Source organism: Neovison vison, chromosome 11 (genome assembly GCF_020171115.1).
Source record: "Neovison vison isolate M4711 chromosome 11, ASM_NN_V1, whole genome shotgun sequence".
Classification (NCBI taxonomy): Eukaryota; Metazoa; Chordata; class Mammalia; order Carnivora; family Mustelidae; genus Neogale; species Neogale vison.
In genome coordinates, this window is record NC_058101.1 from 208,597,803 (window position 1) to 208,624,826 (window position 27,024).

General features: G+C 59.8%; 1 protein-coding gene across 3 annotated transcripts in view; it reads left to right on the forward strand.

Annotated features, from left to right (window-relative positions):
- Nucleotides 1-27,024, forward strand: part of ARHGEF10 (Rho guanine nucleotide exchange factor 10) — a 90,545-nt gene that overhangs the window by 32,763 nt on the left and 30,758 nt on the right. The window contains exons 7-18 of one of the 3 annotated variants that reach the window (XM_044225746.1): nucleotides 263-319; nucleotides 5,980-6,143; nucleotides 7,663-7,779; nucleotides 10,559-10,673; nucleotides 12,301-12,407; nucleotides 14,837-14,914; nucleotides 15,127-15,306; nucleotides 16,748-16,864; nucleotides 18,603-18,695; nucleotides 21,875-22,045; nucleotides 23,266-23,411; nucleotides 25,927-26,102. In XM_044225746.1, the coding sequence (XP_044081681.1) occupies nucleotides 263-319; nucleotides 5,980-6,143; nucleotides 7,663-7,779; nucleotides 10,559-10,673; nucleotides 12,301-12,407; nucleotides 14,837-14,914; nucleotides 15,127-15,306; nucleotides 16,748-16,864; nucleotides 18,603-18,695; nucleotides 21,875-22,045; nucleotides 23,266-23,411; nucleotides 25,927-26,102 (1,521 nt within the window). The remainder of the gene's footprint in view (nucleotides 1-262; nucleotides 320-5,979; nucleotides 6,144-7,662; nucleotides 7,780-10,558; nucleotides 10,674-12,300; nucleotides 12,408-14,836; nucleotides 14,915-15,126; nucleotides 15,307-16,747; nucleotides 16,865-18,602; nucleotides 18,696-21,874; nucleotides 22,046-23,265; nucleotides 23,412-25,926; nucleotides 26,103-27,024) is intronic. The other 2 variants (XM_044225747.1, XM_044225748.1) reach the window with 2 other exon arrangements.

Here is a 27,024-nt window from a genome sequence, read left to right on the forward strand (position 1 = left end):
TCTGGGTATAACTTTTGATTCCCCACAAAACTTCCTGTCAGCCAGAGTCCCAGCTGGGTCAAGTAGCGTGTCATCCTTCATCCCAAGAAAACATCCTGTCCCGAAAGCAGGGGTCGTGCTCCCGTAGGTCTCACGAATTAGCCCTTACCAACTGACTTTCAGAATAATTACAGCATCATAGGAGGCTGTGGTCGGTCCTAACAGTGTAAACTGTACTTGGTGAGTCGGGTCAGGTTTTCATGTTTCCCTCTTTGTATTCCAGATCCAGAAGAAGCCATTTATGATGACGTGCCGAGAGAGAATTCGGACTCCGAACCAGGTTTGAATTGTCTGTGATCAAGTTTTAGAGGGTTCAGTTCCCAGTGTTCCCTTCTGGGTGTGAAAAAGCACTTGTCAGCTTGCACACAGTCTGTAGACACGCAGCTCACGTGTGTTTCATGGCCCCGTTTTGTATGTTGTCTAGCGTCTCCTTGGTGCCATGCAGTGGATTATTGGTCTGTGCACACAGGTGTGTGTTTCCATTATAGGCCTTTAATGAGGGTGATTGATTAACATAAAGGAGCAGAAAGAGTTAAAGATGTGAAAAATAGGAATGGAAATGTAAAAAAACGTGGAAGCTGTAAGTACCAGTATATACGTAATAAATGACTTAAATGAGAAAATAGAAGAAAGAAGTCCTAATACTTTTCTAGAATTAAAGAGTGACGTAAGTTCTCAGATTGCAGAAATACAAAATTAAAGCCGGGTCTAGCCTGAATCCGTACCCTGGCACGCACACAGCTCAGTCCCCTAATTCTAAAACACGAGTGTGTGAAAAGAGGGAAACAAAGGCAGTATCAGATAGAGACTGGGGAGACTGACTGCCAGACTCTAAAACGATTTCACGTTGCATTCCAAGGAGAAGGCACTGAGCTTAACGAGCTGTCGAGAGAACAGAGAGCAGATGATGACTTTGTGAGCGAGTCCAAGCAGGCAGTGAGGAAGACGGCCCCACGGTGGTGTTCCATCCCCGAGCGTGGCCACAGGGTGGGGCTGAAGCCCTGGGCAAGGCACCGGCCATCTGGGGAGGCGGCGGGCTGACCCTCGCTTCTGCCGTCTGTGCGTTTCTCAGGGAGAGGCTGTGAATGATGATTGCGCGTGTTTTGCGGTGATCGTTTGGGTCTGCATTTATGGGCGATTGCTAAGAGAAGAGAAGTGGGTTATTTAACTTCCAACCCAGTAGAGAAAAACGGAGTCTGGGTTGTAAGAAGCAAGAAAACGTAAAATAAGAAAGGATGGCGGATAGTATGAGAAAAGATGGCAGAATTAGTCCGAGGATTCTGCTCTTTATAGTAAAGATAAATTGAGTCCAATTGGCCCTAAAAGAAAAAACCCAGATCTTGGGTTGGATAAATTCACAGAGCTAGGCACAGATTTTATGACAGCCGAATGCACATACAAAACATTGGTAAGTAAATGGATGGAAAAAGAAATACAAGGCCAGTTCCAACTAAATGTCATAGCCAGTATTACTCTCATATACTGGACGTTAGTCTGTGAAATGTTCGGCGTAGAGCCCTTCCCAAGAGAGAACCGTAACCGTCCTAAACTTGTGTGCTCCTAACAAGACTGTCTCCAGTCGTATAAAGCAAAACATGACCGAGATGGACTTGGCCGTAGTTGAGTACGTGATCGGAGTGGGAGATTTTAAGAAAGCTCCTGCCATGGTCGTGGACGCTGGATGTAGAGTAAGTGAACCGCAGAAGAGCGTGGTACACTGTCTACGGAAAGATCCCGTACAGAGCCCTGAAGCTAATCGTTTCAGAACGCGCTTTTTTCCCAAACGCATGGAATATTTGTAAAAATTATATAGCATTTTTCAGAGCAATTGTGAGCGAATGCCAGAGAATTAGTGTTCATACCTCATTCTCTGATTTAAAAAAAAATCAATAAAAAGAAACATTTGAATATTAAAAAATAACACTAATATCTAGCTCATAGACAAGGCTGAACATAGGATGGAAATTAAGAATATTTGACTTGAATAATAGTGAAAACATTACATAAGTTTTTATGGGATACTTTAAAATAATGAATTATAGACACAATGGCATTTGTTAATAACAGAAGAGGAAAATAATGAGCCAGCTTCCAACTCCGTTATATAAAAGAATAGCAGAGGGAACTCAGAGAAAATAGAAGAAAATAAAAATGGTAGGGGCACCTGGGTGGCTCGGTGGGTTAAGCCTCTGCCTCCGGCTCAGGTCATGATCTCAGGGTCCTGGGATCGAGCCCCACATTGGGCTCTCTGCTCAGCGGGGAGCCTGCTTCCCCCCTACCCCCCTGCCTGCCTCTCTGCCTGCTTGTGATCTCTCTCTCTCTCAAACAAATAAATAAAATCTTTTTTAATAAAAATGCTAGCAGCAGACGTGATAAACAGAAAACAAAGAATAGAAAGTTATCAGCATAATGAAAGAACAGTTCTGTGAAAGTAGACAAGCCTCCAGTAGTGTTGGGAAAAAAGGGTGTTACTGGACAGAGAGAGGCAGGGAGGGAAGGAAAGTGGATCCGTAGAAACTCATAAACACCATGAAGGATTTCTGGAAACAACGTGGTATCATTCAGTTGAAACACTTGGCCTGCATCTGACGTAGAAAACATTGATGCATAATGATTCCCGATCTAGAATTAATTGCTTAACTGATGTGCCAGACAGCCCACCGAGACCCGTGTCCTCGTCTCAGAGTGGCTAAACCATCAGGTGACAGGCAGTTCCTCTGCTCTACACGCAGTTCCAATGGACCATAGAGGACAGGGAGCAGGTCACTCCTGAGGGTCTCAGTAGAAGCTTATAACCCCCTTCACCCAAAGGGGTGATGCTGAACATCCTAATGAAAATGTAAAGAAATAAAATCCAGCAGAATCCCAACAAACAAGCAAAAGCCCACCTTAGCCCTTTAGATTTGTCTCGGGGCTTTATGGATCCCTTAACATTAGCAGGTTCTTTGACCATCTTTTCCACAGGAGCAGACGAATGGACATAAACCTTACTCTCATCTCAAAGCATGCTTAAAATGCACTTGATAGGATTCAGTCAGTGTTAAAAGCTCCTAATAGGAGGAAACGTCCTCAGGCTAAGAAAGGACATGTTCTTAGAATCAACCTGTCCTTGTAATCTACAGCCAGCGTACTAAATGGTGAGTTAAAACACGTGGTAATTTATTCACTCCGCCCTGTGTCCGGACGCTATCACACGCTGAGCACTGATGCAGGCTCAGCCAACAGACTCGTCCCTGCCCTCCAGATTCCTACACCGAGGGGGAGACACACTTAACATTTGGGCCCCTTCGGAAATCAAACTGAAGTGTTTTCTGAAGGAGTGTGCAGGCAGGTATTTTATTTAAATGCATGCTGCAAATGAAGTGGGAATTAAAAACTGGTTTCTGCAAAAACAAGCTTGAAATTTATTTTTGGGTAATTTGTGCGTCCGGGTAGGCCCTTCCCAGCCCAGACGGGGTGATCTGGGGCCTCCCAAAACCAAAACGCAGCAGAGGTCTACCAGTAGTCTCCCTAGTGAGGGTGCCAGCGGTGCTGGGTAGAGCCAGCCGTGCCCCTGTGAGGACAGTGCCGTGTAGGGCGCCGACGTGTGTGCTGTGTGTGCTTTAGGGCCCACGTCAGCCAGCACCCTCCCTTGTTAGGATCACAGAAGGTCCTGGTCCCCTCGGTGGCCCTTTGCTCTTTGCTTATTAAATGTTTGGTGGCACAAACATTTTGGGAAAAAAAACAAAAAACAAAAAAAAAACACTTCAGTAAGACCTAGCTAATGTGCAGATGGTGATACAAACTGGTGGTTCCCTGGCAGGTGTGTTTTCTGGAGAAATTCTTTCCCATGTCCAGGACACGTGTGTAAGGGTGCTCGTCTGTGGCACGATCTGTAAAGAGCAGAAGAGGCGGGGAACGCAGTGGCCCCACACCTGGGGAAAGGACGCATATATGGCAGTGAATTCTTCCAGCAGACATTGTGCTGCAGTTAAAAATGAGTAAATGACATATATATATATATATATATTTACAAACACACATGTTTAAAAGTAGGGTTGAGCAAAAAGCAAGACCCCCAGGGGTAGGGTGCAGGTACCTTTACGTTGGATGAGCACCTCTGAGGTCAGTGGATGCCCGTGGACTGGGACTGCTTTGTGCTGACCTGGGGGAGGGCACAGGGCTCTGGCCATGCGTGGGTCACTTTGTGCTGCTGCCTCCGTGGGAGCAGGCGCTGGCATGCTGTACATGGGGCCCGCAGACCGGCCTGCTCCATGGTGCTCTTTGGTGCACATAAAGTGTTTGGTAATTAAACACGTTCAGTGAAGATGGCACTAGATATTTGAGGTTCCCTGGAAGTATAATTGCAGGATTCAGGCTGCCCGCGACCTCGGCTGTTTGGTGAACCGTGGACACACAGACGTGTCCGAGGGAGAGCGGAGGCCCACGTGCTTTGTGCAAAATAAGGCCTTTGAGGGTGAAGTTCCGTCGCAGCCCTGGGAGGACCCTCACGCCATACGGCAGGGAGCATCTACATATTTTTAAATTGCGGCCAAGTGCACACTGCAGGAAACTGACTGTTTTAACCAGGGTAGTGTACACTGTTTACTGGCATGACGCAAATTCAGGGGCTGCTGTGCCCCCCCCAGCACAGTCCCGGCCCGGGGCAGGTAGCGAGGTTGCAGCCCAGGAGAACTCAGCCAGTGGACCAGCTTCTCCCTTCACTGGCCCGTGGAGGAGCACGTGCCCCGCGGCTGCGTTTCTTCTCCAGCGTCAGAAAGCGTCCCTCTGTGCACCCGGGAACTCCGGAGGGCCTCACAGCTCACCCAGCATCAACCCTCTGTCGTTCACGAGACGCTGTGGAGCCCTGGAAGCTTCGCGTGCGTGGGGGACGCCCAGAGAGCACTGCCTGTGGCAGAGCGCGGAGCAGAGTCGCTGTCACACGTCCTGACCGCTGAGTGCTAACACAGCTAAGAGAAAGGCGGTCCGCTGTGCCTGGGGTGTGAGAGCTCTCCTTCAGTCCTAACTTAAGCAGAAATTACTCTTAACGGGTCATTTATGCTGGAGAAAGGCCGTCTGAAAGAACCGTTTATGCTCACGTGTTTATAACAGAAACCAGAGACACGTGACATCCTGGAAGTCTGCAGAGCGACATTTCATTCTCAGAAACTCCCGTCCCCAGCAGCACGGCACTGAAAATAGGAAGCCCATCTGCATTTTTTTGTTCCACTGCATATTTTTTTATTAGGATGTATCGCAGGATTACTTTTCGTGAATCTGTGGCCTTGGCATCTATTAGAAAGGAAGCGGATTAGTTAATTCATGATGAACGTCAAGACTTTGTCCTTGCCGTGGGCGTACCGTGAGGCAGCTCGGCTCCGTGAGCTCCCTTTTGCAGAATGAATACAGATTACGAAGTAAAAGGTGGAAATTAAAGCCTTTGGAATTGTTACGGTAAAGAACCCTCGTCACTGTGTTTGGTATCATAGACCTCTGTTCTCTATTAATTCTGAAACGGCAGACGTGACTGCAACATTTTAAAGGCATTTTTAAACATTTTAAACACTTAAAAGCAGATTTATTAAACCATTGCTGGCACCAAGGCAAGATTCACTTGTTTCTCATGAACTTCCCTTGTCATATTTGAATCTCTCTCATCCATACGTCCGTCACGCACTTACCTATGTTCCCTGCATTTCTCTTCGTACGGCCAACAGTTATCTGGTACGATTCTGTGGCTTCTTACAGACCAGCGGCCCTCAGTTTGCACCGGGGGCTGCGCGCTCTCGGGGGCTCGCGACCCCTCCCATCGCTGCCCCGCCCCAGAGGTGCTGCGCTGGCCCCGGGGTCGGACACGCCCCCCACCCCCGCTCCCGAGGCTAGAGTGAAGCCGCCCACACGCACAGACCCTAACGAGCCGATTCTGTGTTTCGTATTTTGCTGTGGCCTTTTCGCCCTCAGATGAGATGGTTTACGACGACGTGGAGAACGGAGAGGAAGGCGGAAACAGCTCGGTGGAGTGCGGCTGGAGCTCCAGTGAGTTCGAAAGCTACGAGGAGCAGAGTGACTCCGAGTGCAAGAACGGGGTCCCCAGGTCCTTCCTGCGCAGCAGCCACCGAAAGCAAGTATGTGCTGGGGCTGTGCGGGGGCAGCACGAGGGCACGTTTGCAGCCGCCACGTGTCGCTGCTTCCGGCGCGGCCCACTTAGCGTGAGGAAGGTGCAGGCGGGAGCGAAGGGGCCCCGGCTTGCGTCGAGAGCGTGGCCGCGGCGGCCGTTCTTAGAGACACACCCAGAGGCTCGGGACCGCTGCCCGCAGCACCTGTGCTGTGCACGGATGGTCACGGTGCGCCGGGCACGCGGACGGCCTCGTGTCTGTGAGACGCCCGTGCTGCCGAAGGACAGCCCCAGAGCGGCCGCCTCCGTCCCGAGGGGAGCGTGTGCGTGTGCGTGTGCGTGTGCCACTGCCTCCTGGGGGTCTGGGGAGGAGCTTCAAGGGTCAGAGTGTGAGATCGGAGCTGGGCGGCGGACCGCGGTGGCCCTGGACGCACTCGGTGGGGCGGACCCTCGTCCTGAGACGCGTGGTCTCGTGGCGGCGGCTGTGCCGTCGGGGAAAGGGGTGAAGGGCGCTCAGGCCGTGTCCGCGGCTGCCCGTGCCGCCGTGTGAGGCCGCGCGTCAGGCCGCAGGCCCGCGGAGGCAGCAGGTTCCGTGCGCACCCGCCTCTCTGGCCTAGGGCCGGGGTCAGGAGGACAGAGTGCGCTGCAGCTTCCCGCTGGTGGCGGCTGGATCGGGTGCGGCCGACGGGCGCCTCACGCGCTTTCTGAGCCGAGCCTGCCTGCCTTGCCCACTGGGTGCCCGGGCAGACGCCCCGAAGCGCAGAGGGAGAGGCTGCTCCGCAGCAGGTGGCTCTCGCGTGCGGGATGACCATGGGGCGTCCTCCTCCCTCCCCTGCCCGAGCCTGGCCACGTCCTGGGGCGGCCGGCAGCATGGCCAGCAGGAGGGACGGGCTGAGGGAAGGCCCAGGCGTTCTCGTTCTAAGTCGTGACTTTAGAACGGCTCACGGAGGGCTCTCGTGCTGGACAAGGCAGCTCACGGAGGCTTAGTGAACATTTGCATCAGGCGTCTTTTCCTGGGTCGACACGGGAAGCATTGGCGAGACTTCGGTTTCCGTATCGGAGACGCGCGACCCCCTGGGCAGTGCCTGCAGGAGCCCTGCCCTCCCCTGGCTGAGACGATGTGACGTCACTTGGAGACTTAGAAGTCTGTGCTGCCCGTTCCCAGATCACGACACCCTGTATGTAGGGCAGTCTGGAACTCGGGTACCTTCTGCCTTGGTGCTGACCCAGAAGTATAACTTTATACCTTTTCTACTTGCATGTTGGGTCATTTTAATGTCCTCAGAATGCACAGGATTGAGGTCCCAGAGGCTTTGGTGCCCGTGTTCGCTTTTGTCTGGCGTAGAAAAGTTCCCGGTCCGGCTCTTTCCCCCACATTTGTAGCTCTCGGGGTCGGTGGACCAGAACTAGGGGCTCCCCGTGGGGCGCGGGGTCCCCGGACGACGCCGCCGCGTCCTGCCAGCGTAAGACTGTGTCTCAGGACGGGGAGGCGTGCGTCTGTGAACAGCTTGTGTCTCTTTGTGCTGTAGCTCTCCCATGACCTAGCCCGTTTCAAGGAGCACTATGAGAGCAAGATGAGAGCTTTGATGGCCACCGCGGTGGGGGCCGCAGAGATTCAGCAGCTAAAGCAGAGGCACGAACGGAAGGTAGGGCGGCTCGTGCTTTCACCAGCTGCGTGGGTCATGCGTGTTCGGAAACAGGCCGTGCTCCCCAGAGAGGCCGCCTGGCAGCGACGTCGGCCCTTCCTAACCATCCCTGGTTCCCAAAGTGTGGTCCTCGGCTTCCAGAGGTCACCACGGCCGGCGGAGGGGCTCCCACTGTTCCTGAAACGCTCTTCACCCTCCCTCCCTCTCTCTGCCTCCTTCTCTTACACGCGGACGGGAGTGTCCCCCAGGCTCCGTGGGGTGTCACCCCCCCACCCCCCCACCCCCTGACGGGCATCCCCTCTCTCAGATGCCCCAAGGATTCCCACACGTGCGCACCTGCGCCGCCTGTCGGGCCGTTAGGGAACGACATGGATTTTCCCTGAACACGCTACGTCCACGACCCAGAGCAGGTTTATTGTCATTTCTAAATGAGTGTTCATTGAAGCTTGATAGTTTTCTCAACGTTTTAACGTCCAGTCAACGTAGACCCGTGAGGGCCGGGGGGACAGAGCTCATGGGGCCCTCAATACTTTTACGAGTCTAAAGGGCCCCCGAGACCCAGGGGCTCAGGAGCGGCTGGGTTTGAGCGAGGTGGCGGCCGTCCCCGGAGCTGTGTTTTAAAAGGGCACGGTCAAGTACTGCTCACGTCCCCGTCCCGCGTCCTGCCGATGTCCTACGGTCTGTCCATGTGTGTCAAGTGACATCTAACTGAAAACAGACGTTCACCTAAAAGTGTCTTCCGTGAGAGTCACTGCTTGATTCTGGAGCGTTCTTGCGTCCTGGGCCTCCCGGAGCAGGAGCAGGGCTCTGGGGGTCTCCTCCTCCTTTCAGCTCAGCCTCGGGCTGGTTCCTGTGCAGAATGTAAGGCAGCAGGTCACGTGGGAGCGTCAGGGGCCTGGCGCGATTCCCCAGAGAATCGTGAGCTCAGTCGTTGGTCACGGGGGAGGTGTGATGGAGGCCAGCTTGGTGGAGGAGTTTGGAAGCAGGTGCGGAGGTAGGGCGTGGCCCGGGTGAGCAGAATGACTTTGGGAGCAGGGAGTGATAACGTGGTATGTAGTTGGGGCCAGGCCAGGCTGACCCCCTTCATCCAGAAAGAGGCAGACGTGAGGATGGGTTGGGGGCCCTGGCTCGGCTTCCAGACTGCTGGGACGGGCAGTGCGGTTCCCGAGGTGCTGGGGCTTCGCTGCTGCTTGGGGACTAGGTGCCGTGCAGGCTGGTCCCCGTCAGTCGTCTGTTTGTCGTTCTCTGATTCTTGTCCGGGGGCCCCAGACTGGGGTCTGGTAAAGATGGAGGCTTAGCAGTCCAGCATGGGGTAAGAAGGGGGCGGTCTGGGAAGGCGGTCTGGGTCGGGAGACGAAGCAGAGGCGCCCCACAGGCAGACAAGCCGTGGGGGTGTGAGCAGGAGGTCCCAGCAGCCAACACAGGGGAGGTGGTGCGGCGGTGAAGGGCACGTGCCCAGGAGGGGAGGCCCGATGCAGGAGTCCGAGGGGCTGCGGTGGCCGTGCCCTGTGGAGGCTGGAGCGGGTTCCCACCTGGCGAGTGTGGGCAGGGCTTGGCTGCAGCTGGGCGACGCTCGGGGGACTCGAAGACAGGGGCAGCCGGGGTCACGTGCGTGTCCGATACCAGTGCATGCCCCCGGGGAGGGACCCAGGCTGTGGCGATCTGGCCCCGGGGCAGGGAGCTGGCGACAGGGTTGCAGTGTGTTTAGTGTTGGGAGAGTCGGTGGGAGGACCAGGGTGGCGGGCAGTGTGGGGTCCCCTGGGCCGGACGCAGTGTGGGGGTCCCCTGGGCCGGACGCAGTGTGGGGGTCCCCTGGGCCGGACGCAGTGTGGGGTCCCCTGGGCCGGACGCAGTGTGGGGTCCCCTGGGCCGGACGCAGTGTGGGGGTCCCCTGGGCCGGACGCAGTGTGGGGGTCCCCTGGGCCGGACGCAGTGTGGGGGTCCCCTGGGCCGGACGCAGTGTGGGGGTCCCCTGGGCCGGACGCAGTGTGGGGTCCCCTGGGCCGGACGCAGTGTGGGGGTCCCCTGGGCCGGACGCAGTGTGGGGGTCCCCTGGGCCGGACGCAGTGTGGGGGTCCCCTGGGCCGGACGCAGGCTTGTGTGGAGGGGGACATCTGGGTTTCTCTGAAAGAATCCCTGGGAGCCCAATGGTGAGCACCTCCGATCTCAGAGCCTTCAGGAACAAGGAAGGTGAGAAGACAGAGCAGCTGGTCATGGTACAGAGCCCCAGTGACCTGTGTGTGCTGCGGGGCTCTGGGTTCAGGGAACCGGAACCTCTACACGGCGCTCTGCTGGGAAGTGGGGTTCTGGCTTCCCACGGGCTGTCCTCCCTCTGTGACCGCTCACGCAGCCTATGTGCACCCCTGAGCCGATGGCCCTGCCCCCCGGGGAGCTCAGCAGACAGCCGTGGGCTGTGTCCTGTGTGTGCCGGGACCCGGGCCCGCTGCGTGACTCTGTGCCTTGTGAGTCGTCCCCGGAGCTACGGGATCGGCCTTGCACGCGGCGGGTGCAGGAGGGGCTGCTAGTCAAGTTCGCTTTTCTTTCTTTTCTATTAAACACACAAAACATGGCCCAGGCCACGCATGCACACACATGCACGCGCACACACACAATTACACACAATCGCACGCGCATGCACACGCACAGCAAGCGAGCTCTCCCTGATCACAGAGCCGACCCGAGGAGACGTTTTAATTCTTGACAGTCGTCTTTTAAAATAAAAGCAGCAAGTAGATTTTCGTCGACGATGCTTCTTCTCACGTTTTCCCTCCTCTCGCAGATGCAGAAGCTTATGAAGGCCGCCAGGGAGGGCACGAAGGACGGGCTGGAGAAGACGAAGGCCGCGGTGAAGAGGGGCCGCTCCCTCATTCGGACCAGGTCCTTCATGGCTGCAGGTGGGAAGCCCCGAGCCGGGCAGGGAGACGGTCTACGGGGACCCCCGAGGCGGGTGGCTGTGGGTCAGGTGCCTGCCTGAGCCCGACGACCTTAGTCACCCAAGCTGCGAAGTGGAAGACGGGACTGAGTGGGTGGTTCTTACCCTGGGCGTGGTCGTGAGGAGGTGGGAGCTTTTAACCCACCCACGCGCCCGACTCGGTGGTCCTGGGACTGATCCGTGAAACCCGGGGGGGGTTCCGGACACCAGAAGGTTCTGTTTCTATTTCTTGTTAAGACTTGGTTATTTAAGGTCAAGTTTAGATTCACAGCAGCACTGAGCAGAGGGCGCAGAGATCTTCTGTGTACAGCCTCCTCCACGCAGAACCCCCGACCCCAGCAGCCACATCACTGTGGTGCGCTTGTCACCCTTGATGAGGCCACGCAGCTTCCGTCCAATGTGCCGCGTTCTGTGGGTTTGGGCACAGGGCCGGTGGCAGGTGCCCGCCGTGACTGTGCCATGCAGAGGGGCATCGTGCCCTAAGAACCTTCTGTGCTCCGCCGGCTTCTCTCTCCGTGCGCTGCACGCCCGGCGGCCTCTGCTCTCGTCACTCTCTCTGTGGCTTCGCATCCCCAGATTGTCGGAGTCGGAGCCCGGCCGTGTGCAGACACCTCCAACCGACGCCCTTCACGTGGGCACACGTCTGTAAGACGCCCCACGTCGGTTCGTGGCTCGAAGGCTTTTCTCTCCACAGTGCCGGACACCACCCACTCCTGGTGGACCACAGTTAATGTGTCTGTCACCTCCCGAAGGGATTCTTGGCGTCGCCAAGCCCGGGCCATCAGGAGCCGGCCGCTGGGAGCTCCCGTGGCAGGCCGGTGCGGGCCCAAGTTTTCAAGTCCTTTGGGTCAGGATCGAGGACTGCGGGGTCGGACTGTGTCACCTGCTGTGAGAAGGCACCCGACTGTCCTCCAACGTGGCTGTGCCCCGGCAGCCCGGCCGTTCACGGGGGCCCCGCAGCTCCGCACTCTGGCTGGCCCGGGGTGAGGCCCTCGCTGCGGACGTGAGCCCTTCTCGCAGGGGTGTGGACTCCGCGGGCTTGGACTGTCTCCTTACGGACACTTCTGCGCAGCCGGGTGTGGAGCTCTGAGTTCCATGGTCTCTCGGCTCCCGCGGCTGTGGATCCCTTGCCGTTCTGGTCTCCAGCCGGCACGCCGAGTGTTCAGAGACGCGCCGAGTTCCGGTCCCAGCGCTTTGCTGTGGTGCGAGCTCTGCTTCCCGCAGCGCAGGGCAGAGTCCAGAAGGACGCCGAGTCTGCCTTAGCTTCCGCTGGCAACCGAGCGTGGGCTCTCCGCGGGCCTTCGCTCTCAGTGCGGCGTTGCCCAGGTCAACACGTGGAAGGGTTCAGAGGTGTTCAGAGGACATGACTGCTTTTAAAATTAAACTTCCACGCATTGAAAATTGTAGGTGTCGATGGACGCTGTGGTCCTCGGGTGGGAAGGGTATTTTCTGGGCACGTCCAAGTTTCCATTCAACCATGGCCCGATGGAACCTGAGCACGGAAAACCAAAGTGCCCAAAGCCGGCATTCGATGGTTTGTTGTTGTGACCGTGCTGTCGCGTCATGACCGTTTCTGATTTCTTGTTAAGATCACAGATCCTGTCTTGAAGAGGAGCAGAATTTATTTATCGATGTTGACTGCAAACATCCGGAAGCTGTCCTCACCCCCATGCCTGAGGGTCTGTCTCAGCAGCAGGTAGGATGGGGGGCTGTGCCGGCTGCTCACCGAGCCCGCCGTCTCCCCGTCAGACCCCTGCCGTCCCCTGCCCGCGGCCCCTGTGGGGCCTGGACGCGGTCTCCCTGGCCCACGGGCGTTTGGGGCACCACTGCCGGAGTAAGCGGCAGACGGGGGTGGGTGCGATTTATACCGGTTCTGACGGGGCGACTTCAGCTAGAGACGCTGGGCGAGCGTCGGCAAATGGCGCAGTCGCAGGCCCCGCACCCACATTCCGAAACCGATGAAGTCCGCGGGGTGTCTGCCATTTTAGCCTCTGGAAACAGGTAGGCGAGGGAGGAAAACGCGGTGGTGTCCGTGAACGATCCCTGGGTGAAAGGAAGAGAAATCTCCCGAGCAGAGTGTGCCCTGGAGCTGGAGGTTCCGGGGGCCCTTGGCTGTTCTCCACGGGGTCCGCGTGGTGCCCGTGGTGCGGACGCGCAGCATGAGGTAGACACGCGCACGGTGGTTTGGGACGGGGCGGTGTGGTGACCCAGCTGGGGCCGCAGCCTGGACAGAGAGCCACACTGGGCGATGTCCGTGGCTGTCAGCCGTCCCCAGACGAGGAGCGAACGTCCCGCGGAGTTGAAGGGGAGCCCGAGCGTGGGGCCGGCAGACCGAGGAGGCGTGTCGGGGGGTCGTGCGGCCCCGTGAGCGAGTGGGCGGCGGAGGAAGACCCGGGGCAGCGGCGGCTGCGTGTCACAAAGTCCGTGTCACGCACACGTCCCGCAGGAGGTCGCCGGGGCTCCCGGGAGGCTGGTGGTAGGGGCGACGCCGTGCCCTGGGCACCCTATGGCCCCACACCTGGGCCAAGCCTCTGATCCCCAAACCTGAAATCTTAAATCCCGAGTCGTTGGTGGGGTGAGCCGTAAACGCCCTGCGCTCCGCGGTGCTCCCTGGGGACGAGTGACTGCGATTCCCGCGCAGCAGGTGCCGGCTGTGCCCGTTCGTGGCTCACCCCCCGCTGTCCAGCCTCACCCGCTGGAGAGGGGACCTGGGTTCTTGACTACACCCTCCGTGTCCCTTTGTCTGTCTACCTGGGTCTCCTCACCCCACTCCTATGCTGTGTGGGACTCGGACCACTGATGGGGTCTCCATGCTCATTCCTGGGGGATACCGTGTGACTGGACTTGGGTCCCCTTGTCGGAGGACACGGGGTCCAGGGGAGAGGGATGAAGCCGGGCCCTCCCTGGTGGCAGGCACAGGTCGGGCACCGAGACGTAGCAGGGGACGGCTGTGTAGAGGACGTGGGGCCTGGCCTCTGAGTTCTCTCAGGACTGTTAAAAGTGTCTGTAGTTTCCTGGGTTTGACCCCAGATGTTCTACCTGAGGAGACTTGCAGCATCTGGGAATCTGCATTCAGGGAAAGGGACGGTGGAGACAGGCCGCTGCTCGTCGGGGAGTGACTGGGCGGTGGGGTCTGGCCTTCCTCACGGCGCTCAGACTCCTGACCGCGGGGGCCTCTCTCCACCCAGACCCGTCCACACCGAGTGCGTCCCTGACCTCTAGCGTGCCCGAGGAGCACTGGTTTCTGTCTTAGCTTTGTGGGTTTGAAGGGTCCTTTTTGTGGAGGGTCATTCCCTTGTCAGTCGCCTTTCGTGGGACGGTACGGCCCTGGGACGTCCTGTACTGCCAGCTCCCCATGGTGGGCGACGCCGTGTCCGGCCGCGGGGGGCGCTGGGCTCTGTCGCCGGCGTTGTGCGGGGCGAGGGGCGAGGGGCGGGCCGGGGCCGCGGGGTGTAGAGGCCCGGCTGGTTCTGTGCTCGTTCTTCACTCGTTGGACAAAGGAACTTGCCAGACTCTGTAGGCTTGATGGCCCTGCCAGCCGTGCAGCCTTTCCCAGGAACTGCCCAGAGCGCCGTCCCCTGGGTGCGACTGGCCCGCAGCCGTGAGGGCGAGGGGGGCGGCTTCATCCCCTCCCCGTGCCCTCCGCCGCCTGGCTGTGCTCGCTCCTGAGCTCTTGAGCCTGAAGGTCTCCTCTGACCTCGGAGGCCGATTCTGCTTCCGCGGGTCTGCGGGAGCGATGCCCCTGGATCGGTCCGCGGGAGCGATGCCCCTGGACCTGGGATGCCACCCGCGGCTTTGAGTCAGGGCGGGAGCTGCCGCAGCCCAGCCCAGCGCAAGCCTGGGAGACTCTGCCCCACGGCTCCCAGCGGCTGACATCACTGCTGCAGCGCGGCCTGTCCCGCCGTCCCCACCGTTGACAGTTTGAGGCTGGACCTATCCTGTGGCCGTGGCAGTGGGCCCAGGAGGTTTTGTGCCCGGAATGTGCCGTCCAGCACACCCTCAGGGCCGGGGCCGTGTCCTTTGCTTCCCGCTCGGAGGACTCGGGAACGAAGCTCGTGCTGCACGAGAAGCGACATTTCGGTTTCCTGCCGTGCTCCGCTCACTGCCGTGTCTCCGCGTCACCAGGTTGTGAGAAGGTACATCCTGGGCTCCGTGGTCGACAGCGAGAAGAACTACGTGGGCGCCCTGAAGAGGATTCTGGAGGTACGGACGCGTCGTGTGGTGGGACGTGGCTGTCACGGGCCTCGTCCGCCCACGCGGGTTCATGCGCGCACCAGCCGGGACGGGGTCGGCGTGGCAGGACCCGGGGACACGTGGGGAGCCGCGTGGCTCGCGCGAACCCTGACTTCCGAGAGGGGGTTCCTCCGCGTGTCTGCGACGCGCCCCCCAGCGTCCGCGCCGCGTGTCTTTGCCAGCAATACGAGAGGCCGCTGTCGGAGATGGAGCCCAAGATGCTGAGCGAGAGGAAGCTGAGGCTGGTGTTCTTCCGCGTCAAGGAGCTGCTGCAGTGCCACGGCCTGTTCCAGATCGCGCTGGCCGGCCGCGTGGCCGAGTGGGACTCCGTGGAAACCATCGGGGACGTCTTCGTGGCCTCGGTGGGCTGCTGCGCCCGCCCGTGCCCGTGCCGGGGGTCCGCGTCGGCGGCGGCCTGGCTGCTCTCTGTGGCCACCGTGCCGGGCGGGGGGGGCTCTGGGACACGTGGTCAGACGCTGTCCGCAGGCCGCTGGGGTGTCCCGGAACATCGCCGCGCCAGGCAGTGGGAATGTGGTTTTCGTGGCCAAGCCGGGGCTCGGTGGAGGGCGCCGCTCTCTCCCACCCAGCCCCGGGGCAGCTGGGTCTCGCCCTGCTCCCTACCCCATGTGGAAACTCCCCACATGTTCGCTCCAGCCAGTGCTCTGCGGCCTGGGGACCTGTGGCGCGGAAGCCGTCTTGAGGCCGCCGGCGACACAGGACGTGGCGAGCCACGTTCACGTTTCGTGGCGGGGGAGGAGGTCAGCTGCCTGGAAACCAGCAGCCGCGGTGCGCACCGGCAGTTCCGAACCCTTGGTCTTGGTCCGTTGGTGAACTCCGTGTGCTGGGCTTGGCGAGTGTTCTGTGTAGACGGGCAGCTTCCAGGGACGGCGGCGCAGGAGCCGCCAACCTCAGCCCACGCTGCTGTCGGGGTGCGGGAGGCCTTCGTCTTTCCCGTGGAACAGCGTGGACTTGACGACGTGCGCAGTCCGGGCCGCCTCGAGCCCCGCGCAAGAGCAGAGCTCTCCCCGCGGCACCTCACGGAGAACAGAGAGAACAGAGCGTGGCTGTGCGGCCGTTGTGTTTTCCGGCTCTTTTGTGTGTCGGTCTCTGCATTGGCTCACACTTGTTGAAATATTTGTCTTGGTAACTTCTTTAAAAGGAAGAAAAGCCTGAAAAACTGTAGTTGATTTTTATACAGAAAGCATTTTTTTTTTCTGTCCGTGATAGTTGCGTCAGATCCCCGGATGGATTTTACTGTGTATCTTGAGAACTTGTGGGATCTTAGGAGAATCCCAGCGGGAGGCCGCTTGGCGTTTCTAGGGAAACAGGACGGGGAGCAGCATGGCCCGTCAGCCAGAGACGCAGGAGGGGATCGGTGCCCTGCCTCCCCCGCAGCGTCTCCGGGAACCTTCAGGGCCTGCCAGTCAGGTTGTTGGGGCCTGTGGGGTGGCCCCCCCAGAGGTGAAATCCACGGAGCGAGGACCGGCCGGACATTAAGGGCAGGTGTTGGTCAGGGCTGCCGCTGAGCTGAAGGCTGGACCGTCGGGGGTCTGAGCAGGGGTGCCGACAAGCACATCGGGCAGAGCGGGGGGAGACCGACCATCTGTTCAAACAAGTCCGAGCAAGTTTGCTTAAAGAAGAAAGGAAATCACACGGGGTCGTAAGGAAGCGTGTCCTGTGGAAACATCCCAGCGACTGAGAGGTCCCATCTGGGGCGGGTCTCACGTCTTCTCTTCTGTCCCACAAGTGAGCCTCTGGGCTCTGCACGCCGTTGACGGTTTTCCGTTCTCTCTGGTGTTTCAGTTTTCCAAGTCCATGGTGCTGGACGCCTACAGCGAGTACGTGAATAATTTCAGCACCGCGGTGGCAATCCTCAAGAAAACGTGTGCTACAAAGCCTGCGTTCCTCGAGTTCTTAAAGGTTAGCTCTTGGTTTTTCTTCCCATTTTGGGTTTTCACACCCTCCGATAACGCGTTCTGTGTGCACATGCTTCGTGGTGAAGCTTTCATGCACGTTGCCTGTAAACGTCGAGGGTCACGCAAGCTTTGGTACCAAGGGGCTGGGTCAGAGCTGGAAGTGGTGAGTCTTCAGGGATGGCAGGGCTCTCGGGAAATAACCTCCATGTGCACACCCCGGGACGGGTGCGGAGGGGCGGGCAGACGGACAGCTAAGGTCCGATCGCAGAGGAAGCTGCCTTGGGATTGGGGTGGAGATCCCCGGGCCCCTCAGGTCAGAGCAGGGAGCTGATCCCCGAGGGATGAGCCCCCCGTGGGCCATGGGCTCTGTCCCTGCTCCAGTGAGAGGCAAGGTGCCTCTGACGCTGACAATGCGCAGTTGACCTGGGCTGTTTGGCCCACGGCCCCACACCGTGGCCAGCCACCGACCCCAGACCTACGCACACGAGGCCCAGCTCCCATCCTAAACCCTGAGCCGAAGCTTGCTCCTGTTCCTTGAACTGAATTCTCCATCTGCTGCCACCTCAGGGAGCGGGCGCGGGTGGCACCCTCGCTAGCCGGTTACGCTCCGGTCAGCGTTAGTGGGGATCCTGTCAGTCCCCGCTTCGAGGGTCTCGGGCTCGGTGGTCTCTCTGTATCCCATGCGCTCCTGGGGGAAGGACACACAGACGGTCAGGCGGTCACTTGCTTGGAGGAGGTTGTAACCATCTTGCGGAGGTTGTCCACCGGGGGGGCCAGGGGCAGCCCCCGCTGCCGTGTGACCGCCTGCCGGTGGCCTGAGGACGAGGTGTGGGTCGTCCTGGTCCACCCGGGAACCAGTCTTAGGGGGCTGAGCCGCCCTTGGTGGTGGTGGGCTGAGCCCTCACTCTGCCTTGCGGCCACACCGCTGCCCTAGCTGGAGACCCCATCCCTGTGCGGTGGTCCGGCCTGCGGCGCGTCCCTCCCTGGCACACGGAGGCATGACGAGGGACTCGGTGGCCCCTGCTGCACGGTGGTGGCAGCCGTCACCCCAGACGTCCTCTGCCATGGCTGCTCCTGGGGCAGCTTCCGCAGGACACAGACTCAGGGACAGCCTGCCCTCCCCGCCCCTTCCCCCGAGACCCTCCCCCCAGAGCCAAGCCTGGCCAGCGGTCACTGCTGCAGAGAACTCCCCCAGAGCGTGGGCCTGGCTGCCGTCAAGAGCCCTGCCGGCTCTCGTTTGGGGTTCTGTGCGGTTTTTTTCTTCTCCTTTTTTTTTCTTAACATTTTATTTATTTAAGAGAGAGAGAGCACAAGCAGGCAGAGGGAGAAGCGGGCGTCCGCTGAGCAGGGAGCCCGATGCGGGGCTCAATTTGGGACCCCGGGGGCAGGACGTGAGTGGGAGGCGAAGGTCCAACCGACGGAATCCCCCGGGAGCCTCTTTTTCTCCTTTCTGTCAGCGCACTTTCGGGTGGCTGTAGCGTCTCGGAAACTGTCAGTCCCTAGAAGGCCGAGATGCGTCTGTAGGTGGACGAGCCCCGCCTGGGGGCCGGGCGCCCTCGGGGAGCCTCGAATGCCAACCCGGGAGATTTCCACTCGGAACCGGCCACCGTGCTCCGGCCCTCGGAGGCGGGAGCACGCGGGCGGCGCCGGGTGTGGGCTTCTGCGGCCGGTCTGCGCTCGGTCCCCGTCGGGTGAGGGGGGTCCCTGCCGGCCGCAGTGCGAGCATCCGCTTCTCCTCACAGCAGTGCCAGGAGTCCAGCCCGGACCGCGTCACGCTCTACAGCCTGATGACGAAGCCCATACAGAGGTTCCCGCAGTTTATTCTGCTGCTGCAGGTAAGGACGTGCCCTTCCCGGCGTCTGCCCACGCGCCGCCGCTGTGCTCCCGGCCCCGTCTCCGAGCTCCTCCCTCCCCGGGCGGTTATGGGGGGGGCAGGATTGGGGGCTCCCGAGTGTGGACACGGGCCCTCACCGGCCCACTCCTGCACGGGCAGACGGGGTGGATGCAGGTTCTCCGGGGACAGAAAGGAATCCGCCCCGTCCGCAGCCAACAGGGTCTGGGTCTAGGCTCAGGTGGGAAAGAACCCACCCTCTGCGGCCAGAGGGCACGGGCGGGCTCGGGAGTCCGAGTCCAGACTCCGACAAGCCGAGCCCTTCGTAAACGTGGTCCACAGACGGTGTAGGGAGCAGAGACGCCATGTGGAGAGGCTCACCTGTGGACGCGACGTGGTTGGAAACTAAGCATATTCAGATTGGTGCCTGTGTTCTTTCCAACAAATCCGGTTTCGGGGCCAGATGTGAGGCACCGATTCCGTGGGACGCTCCGTCCGCGCACACGCCTCGCCCTCCCCACGGCCGGGGCCCTGCCGCACGGAGGCGGACAGCCCACGGCAGCCCCCGGGTGTGGGTTCCACCGATTCGTCAGGCGGCTCGGCATGGCTCGTGTCTGGGGACGCAGCGGAGGCGGACTGGCCCTGCCCTCGGTGACGTCACCAAAGCTCCTTCCCTCGAGGTTACGGCTACGGCTGTGACTGACCAGATCCCTGTGGAACATGACCTCCCAGACCGCGTCGTCACAGAGCTGTGACAAGGACACGCATCCCCGACCGCTGACATCCGCGTGTCCGTGGCTGGTCTCATGGGGCCGTTAGTCTCTGTCTGTTTTCCACGTCCGTGTTCTAGCGAGCGTCAGTTATGTACGTGTCCGATCCGGGTTCGGGTTCCGTCGTGTGTGCTGGAGGGCTAACAACAGAAGCCGTCAGGATACCCAGAAAATGGGTCTGATTCCTCCAGCTGCTCGTGTGGGCGGCCCCCGGCGGGCAGTTCAGTGAGGATGAAGGATGGAGCCAATTAGACAGTTCCTTCTTTAGCTAGAGCGGGACACGGACCAAGGGCAAGGACACGACCGCCCTGTGATCGTGGGGAGCGCGTTCAACCTCACATGCAGACTGTGCTGGTGCGTGCCGGTGCGTGACCGGTCACCCCGGTCACCCCGTCCACGGCGTGTGCCCAGACCCTGCTGCGTTCTCACGCCGCACTCGCGGAAGGTTTCTGTTCTTCGTTTGTTGCAGCGGGTGTAGTTTCCAGTCTTGTTTGTCAGCTTTTGGTTAACTGTTAGTAAGTCCTGGTAGGCCTTTGGCCCAGGTATTACCAAAATAGGTATTTTTAGAAGAGGGGGGAGGGCCGTGGGGAACAGAACAAAACACCAGAGGACAGGCTCTGCGCCTCGTGGTGCTCAAGAGCAGGGATGCGGTCTTGGGTGACATTTCTCTGATTCTGGTCCAGGAGCTCTCATGTCACAGCTGTGCCCGTGGCTGAGTGAGATCGGTCCCTCTGTGGTCCTTCCTCCCCGCCCCCCGCCCCCCGCCCCGTGCTCCTGGGACTCAGGAGCCTGACCTGAGACCTCCAGGATCCCTGTGAGTGGCTCCCCCGACAGGTTGGGGGACTCGGGGTGGGTGTGGGGCTCAGGAGAATGCATGGTTGGACGCAGAGTGTGCAGTCTGGGCGGCTGGGTCATGCAGGGGCTCCGCTCCCAGTACGGGTGCTCCCGGGAGCTGCTGCCTGGGGGACCGCGGGGGCCGGCGGCCGGGCTGCAAGACTAGACCGCGTGTCCCCTCCCTTCTGAGTCTGCTCCGTGCACGCAGGGAGGGATGGCCTGCGGACCCGCGTGCTTCCTCCTCCTTCTTCTGGCCCATCGGGCAGCCTGCTCTCCCTGTCTCTGCGCTGACCCCAGCTCTCCTGGGGCGTGTTACTGGTAGCACTGGGACCCCCCCCAGGCTTCCCTGACCCTTGGTAAAGCTGAATGGCCCTGGCTTTTCTGGGCCCACTGGGTTGAGACACATGGTCCCATAGGAACGTTTGTCTCACTGTGTCCCACTGCTGCTATCTGTCCCGTGTTGGGCCAGTGTGACTCACGGTCTGGACGGAGAGACAGACGTCCTTTTTCCCTACATGGTTGTGTCCTGGCGTTGTGTCCTGACTGTGGTTGGCAACGGGGCCGACCCTGCCAGCTCGCACTGTCGGAGCCCGTGGCATTCTCCTGAGGAGTCTGCTGCCTCGATAGGATTCAAGTGACGCGGAGGGACGCGGGCGTGCGGCAGGGTCCGTACAGTGACGCGGAGGGACGCGGGCGTGCGGCAGGGTCCGTACAGTGACGCGGAGGGACGCGGGCATGCGGCAGGGTCCGTACAGTGACGCGGAGGGACGCGGGCGTGCGGCAGGGTCCGTACAGCCCACGCAGAGTGGAAATATGTCGTGGCTTCTGCAGGTTTTTTCCTTCAGATGAAAAGCAGGTGGAAAGGTGAGGCAGGCACCGTCGAATTCCGGCATCGGGGGCCGGCTGAGAACGGTGCTTCCAGACGCGTCTGCTTCCGTCTGCAGGCGTCCGTACGTGGCCTGCGTGCGTGAGCGGAGACCCACTCCGTGTCCGGTGTCAGAGCAGGGGGACGGCCCGTGACTATCCCACAGATGCTGCTCCTGAAAGCCGACTCCCGTGTTTGACACGTGTGGTGCCACTTTGTCGGTGACCAGACTGTCGGCCCCTCCTGGCAGCCTCCTCTTCCCTCTGGGAGCCTGCGGACGCGGACAGGGGGTGCCCGGCCCCCGGAGAGTCGGGTCCTGCGTGCGGGCACGGGAGGAATGCCGCCGACTCTGTTTGGAAGCTGACCTCCAGGGCCTGGGTCCGTCGGTCCGACGGGGGTGGAGAGAAGCAGGCTAGGAGTGACCTTGAGCGTGGTTAGGGAGGGCGGGGCGCTTCTAAGATGTGGCCCGTTCATATTTATGGTGCCTTTATTGGGAAATGCTGGTTTTTTCCATCAGCAAAGCCATTTAATAAGTTCCTTTTGTTTGTGCCAAAGGAGCCGTTCCCGTGTGTGGCCGGATCGCGGGTCACTCGGCTTCTCCTTCTCTCCCGGTGCTTGTCTTCCCCTCCCCCGACGGAGCGCAGCACGTGTGGGCCGCGGTCCGCACCCCGCCCCGGCAGTCCCAGGACCCCTTTGACCGTGCTTCTCCCCCAGGACATGCTGAAGAACACGTCCCGAGGCCACCCGGACCGGTTGCCCCTTCAGATGGCGCTGACCGAGCTGGAGACGCTAGCAGACAAGCTGAACGAGAGGAAGAGAGACGCCGACCAGCGCTGCGAGATCAAGCACGTCGCCAAGGCCATAAACGAGAGATACCTGACCAAGGTTGACCGGGCCCCCAGTCCGCGCGGGGACGCCCTGTGCCGTGTGCTAACAAGCCGCCCTTCTTTCCGCCACTCGCTACTCACCTTCTGGAAGCTTTGTGCGGACGCCGCGGCCCCGGCCCTGCCTCAGAGGCCGATGGAGCGCGTCCGGCGGGTCGGGCACGCTTTCTCGGGGGAGGGGCCTCCCACCTTCACCACAGCCTCGCAGGGTCTGAATCTCGCTGCCAGAATGCGGTGTTTCCGCTCAGAGCGGAGGGTGTGTCAACGTTCGTTCTGACCTGCACCCGCCCGTGCTCGGACTAAGCTGTGGGAACGGGAGGGAGCCGCGGCGGGAAAGCAGCTCCTGGGCAGAGCTGTGTTTCTGCTGTACGCGGGCGAGCCCCTGTCCGGGGACAGCAGCCTGGGCTGACGTGGACTTCGAACCTGCTCACAGCCCCGGTCCACGGGGAGAGGTTCAGTGTTGAGTAGTTCCGTGTCGTACCTACGTCGCTAAGGTCACTTCCGCTTCTGTCCTTTGGGCCAGTGCCCTCCCTGTGACCCTCCGTGGGTTCACGACGAGAACTTTAATGCATTTTGAGGAACAGGTTTTTCCTGACTTTCTTAATAATTTGGTTAGGAATTTCTGTGAGCTGAATGCGGCATTAAGTGCCAGGGACGTGGTTTAGGACCCTGCTTGGCTCTGGTGACCGCGCTTGCGGGCGTGTGTGGGGCCCAGAGTAAGGCTGACGAGGAAGGGCTGCGTGTCCCTCGCTGGCGATCCCGTACCTGTGCGCACGGCCTCGTCCTCCCCGTGCACATGTTGAGAACAGGCTGACAGTGAGGCCGGCCGGCCGGCCGCGGACGACAGTCTCAAGGGCTGGGGCTCATACTCGGGCAAGTTGTTTAAGAAGGCGTACGACTGACGGGTGAGAACGGGTGGGCCCCCGTGCCGGGGTCCGTGTCTCTCGGCTGGAGGACTGTGTAAGGGCTGCGGGGGTCAGACTTCCCTCACTCTAGGTAACTCCAAACACTGAAACCACAGAGTAAAAAGCTGCTTTCAGCGTTGCACACAGCGAACACACACAGGGTGATCGGAAGTGCGGGAATTCTCCGTAAAGGGGAAAACCTGCAAAGCCCTGACGCTCTGTGCTCCTGTATTTTGCAAGACTTCCGCCCACGCTTTCTGTCCTTCTGATGACCTCGGTTGCGGGGAGCGCGTCAACTGTGACTTTGAATGTTCAGCTTCTCAGCAGCGGGAATCGGTACCTCGTGCGGTCGGATGACATGATCGAAACCGTGTACAACGACCGGGGAGAGATCGTCAAAACCAAGGAGCGCCGTGTCTTCCTGCTGAGCGATGTGTTGATGTGTGCCACGGTCAGTGCACGGTGAGCGGGGCCTCCCCGGGGTCCGCTGGGCGCCCACGTGTGCGCCAAACCAGGGGCCGCTTGAACTCGTGCTCTGAGTGGCAGCGGCACGGAACTGGCCTGTGAGTTGTCAGGGGGCCTGGGTGCTGGGCCTCCATGAGCGCACCCCCAGATCGGAGCCAGCACGGTGCCTGTGGTCCCCCCGTGGTGGCCGGCCCCTGGTCCCATGCAGTCCCAGCACGGGTCCGGGTGGGTGAGCCTCCGGGGGCTGACCCGGCACGGCCCGATTCCAGCCCCGCCTTCCCAGGGCTCCGGGAAGTCCCCCCGTCGCGCTGAGCCTCATGCGCACACTATGTAGGGTCCTGGCGGGGAAGCCGGTGATCCCCGGGACTCGGGGGTCCCACTGAGGACAGCCTGGCACGGGGCTGCCTCGTTGCTGTCAGTGTTTGTGATGGTTCCTCCTCGTCGTCCGTGGCTCTGAGACAGGCACAGAGTAAGTCTGGAAAATAGGCCCTTTTTTTAACGTTTTATTTGTTAGCGAGAGGGAAGAGAGCGTGAGTGGGGGTGGGGCAGAAGGGGAATCTTGAGACGCCTTGCTCAGCGTGGAGCCTGGTGCGGGGCTCGCTCTCACGACCCCGAGATCATGACCTGAGCCAGAACCAAGAGTAGTTTGCTTAATCGACTGAGCCATCCAGCCGCCCCCAAATGTGCCAGTTTTAACGACAGCCCCATGTCAGGAAGTGGCTTGATTCACACTCATGGCTCAGCCTTTGTCGTTGAACTTGCCGTGGCCACACCCGGACCTCTGGAAGCAGCCACGCTTGGTGTGGTTTGGCCACTGCCTTCACCCGCGTGTGGAAAGGAGCAGGTCAGTGAAGCATGGGCCGAGCCTGGGGGCCTGGAGAGGTCTGAGCAGCATGTCCCAGCAGGAAGTGCCTTCTGCTCCCCGTGTTCCCACCCCGAGAGCCACTTCCTGCCACATGGAAGCTAATGGCACAGACTGCTTTCCAGGCCTAACGGTGCAGGAAGCATCCCCCCTCCAGGGAAAGCAGTCAGCTCTCTGCACACACTGGAAAGATGAGGTCACACGGTGAAAGGACTTTGTGGACAGCGAAGCACGGTGCACACGTGGGTGTTTGCTGTTCGTAAGCAAGCTTTGTCTGAATGTAGCGAGAAGGCTGCTTGCCGCCCTGCGTCCTGCGGGGTCCCGGGGGCGGCCCAGGTGCGTGCTCCAGCACATGCCCCTTGGTCAGTTTGGGTCTTTGGAAAAATTTTATGTCATTTTTAAAAACCTGGAGCTGACAATATACTTTCAAGATGAGCAAGAAGTGGACAAACCCTTAGAAAGGGGTTTAGCTGTGTTCACTACCAGGGCTTTCCTAAGAGTAACGCCCCGGGCTGTGGCAGGGATGCCATGTTCCGACAGCCTTCTACAAAGTGAGGAAACAGGGGACGCCGTTCCGTGGCCACTGAGATGTTCTGAGGGACACTCCCGGGAGGCGGTGCAGGGAGGACCCACCTCGGTCAGGCCAAAATGTTCTAGCGACCCCGAGGATTATCAGAATAGGAAGATTCCCCCAAAACTCAGTAGGAGTGAAGATTTTAGATTCAAACAGGATGAGTAGACATTGGGGTCGAGTTCTTGGGCTTCTCTGTTTTTACGTACAGAGCCTGCAGAATCCCTAGAGCACACAGTCCCTGAGGGTTGCCGTCTCCTCCTTCCCCTTCCTCCGCAGACTAGACATGGAGAAGTAAGGTCTTCCAACATCAGAGGGAAGTCGGGCAGCTCGGGCACCAACAGGTCCAGCATTTCGGTTAAAAGTACAGCGTCTGGACTTTTGGTTATTCCTGTGTACATTTTGACTGAAAAAGATACGTACGTCTTGCAGAAAGCAAACTGGGACAGTGACCAGAAGTGGGGAGCAGTGATTGCCCCTGGCGGGGGAAGGGGGGCTTTCTGGCCACGCGGAGGACCTCAGGTGGCTGGTGGCCCGGCAGCCCAGACGGGTGCTGGTCACGCAGGTGTTTGCTGTTGTATCTTCCCCTACGGAGCAGGTGTGGCTCGTGGGGTCTCCGCACATAGACCTCATTGTGTGGCCAAAGAAGAAAATAACCTACACAGGTCATGGGATTGTTTTATTTAATTTTTACCTACGTATTTTCATCACGGAGTCTGATGGCAGGATTTGACTTTATTAGACGAGGTTTGCTCTCACCGGGAGTAAAGAGGAGTTCCGAAATGAAGCGGACATTTCCCCCGAGAGCAGCCTGTGCCAGAACACACGAGCATCTGCCCAGCCGTCCGTCAGGGAGCCTCTGGCTTGTCCCCTCTAAGCATTCATGGGAACGCGGGAGCTTTTGGGAGATAAGCCTTCCGTCTTCCCCCGTCCCCCTGGATTAGGCAGTGAAGGGTTCCTGCCCTCCCCTGCGAGGTCCCCGGGGGACCCAACGGTGTGTTTCTCACCCGAGTGTCAAGGGACGACAGGTATCCTGACTTCTGCGGGGAGGGCTGCTAACCTGCGGCCTCCTCTTTCAGCACCGCGGACAGCACCGCCCTCGCGGCCCCCGGCCGGAAGTACTTGTTGAAGTGGAGCGTCCCTCTCGGACACGTGGACGTGGTAGAGTATGGCAGCGGCAGCGGCGCTGGAGAAAACCGGTGTCCCCCCGTGCACCCCCCAGAGAGCCTGGCGGTGGTCGCCAACGCCAAGCCGCGTAAGTGACACTTGACTCTTGTGCGTGCGTCTTGGGGCCGCGTCAACACCAGCCTCAGAGGCCCTGTTCGCTCGGCTTCCGCAGCGTCCGGGCCCCCGGGGGTGGTGGGGCTGTTGGACGAGACCGTCTTCGGAGCCCTGTTCCGCGCCGGCTGGTACACGTCGACGGAGAGCCCGCCGGCCCCTCCTCTCTGAGCACACCTCATGGGCATGCGCCCTTTGGGTTGGCAGGGGAGCCGCAACCTGTGGGACGTGCTGTCTCCCCGGGTTTGTGATTTCCGTTCTGCGTTTTCCCACTCAGCAGGGAGGGCGCTACCTCCGTCTCCCGAGCGTGCGTGGACGTCCAGCAGCATGGGGACCTCGGTTGTGGGCTTGGCTCTGCCGTGCACCCCGGCATGGTGCAGCCCCTGCTCTCCCGCAGCTCCCCGGGGAGGGGGTGCCGGGTCCCGGTCAGCCAAGACGAGCACTGACACTGGCAGTGCTTCTGCAGCTGTGTGACGTGTGTGGCAGCTGTGTGACGCGTGTGGCAGGTGTGTGACGCGTGTGGCCTTAATTGCCGAAGGGTCTCGGGACTGGAGAGTTTGAATGTGTTGTAGCATTCCTGACTTTCTCCTTCCATCTCTCTTTATTTTATTTTATTTTTAAAGATTTTATTTGTTTGACAGAGAGAGTTTATAAGCAGGCAGAGAGGCAGACAGTGAGAGGGGAGCAGACACCCCGCTGAGCAGAGAGTCCAGTGCAGGGGCTCGATCCCAGGACCCTGAGACCATGACCTGAGCCAAAAGCAGAGGATTTAACCCACTGAGCCCCCCAGGTGCTTCTGTCTCTCTTTTTTAATCCAATTAAAGCCTGGCTGAGTTTCACCCTGGTGCTGGCCTCTGCCCCAGGCGTGGAACACACAAGACACTGAGTGGGGACCCGCA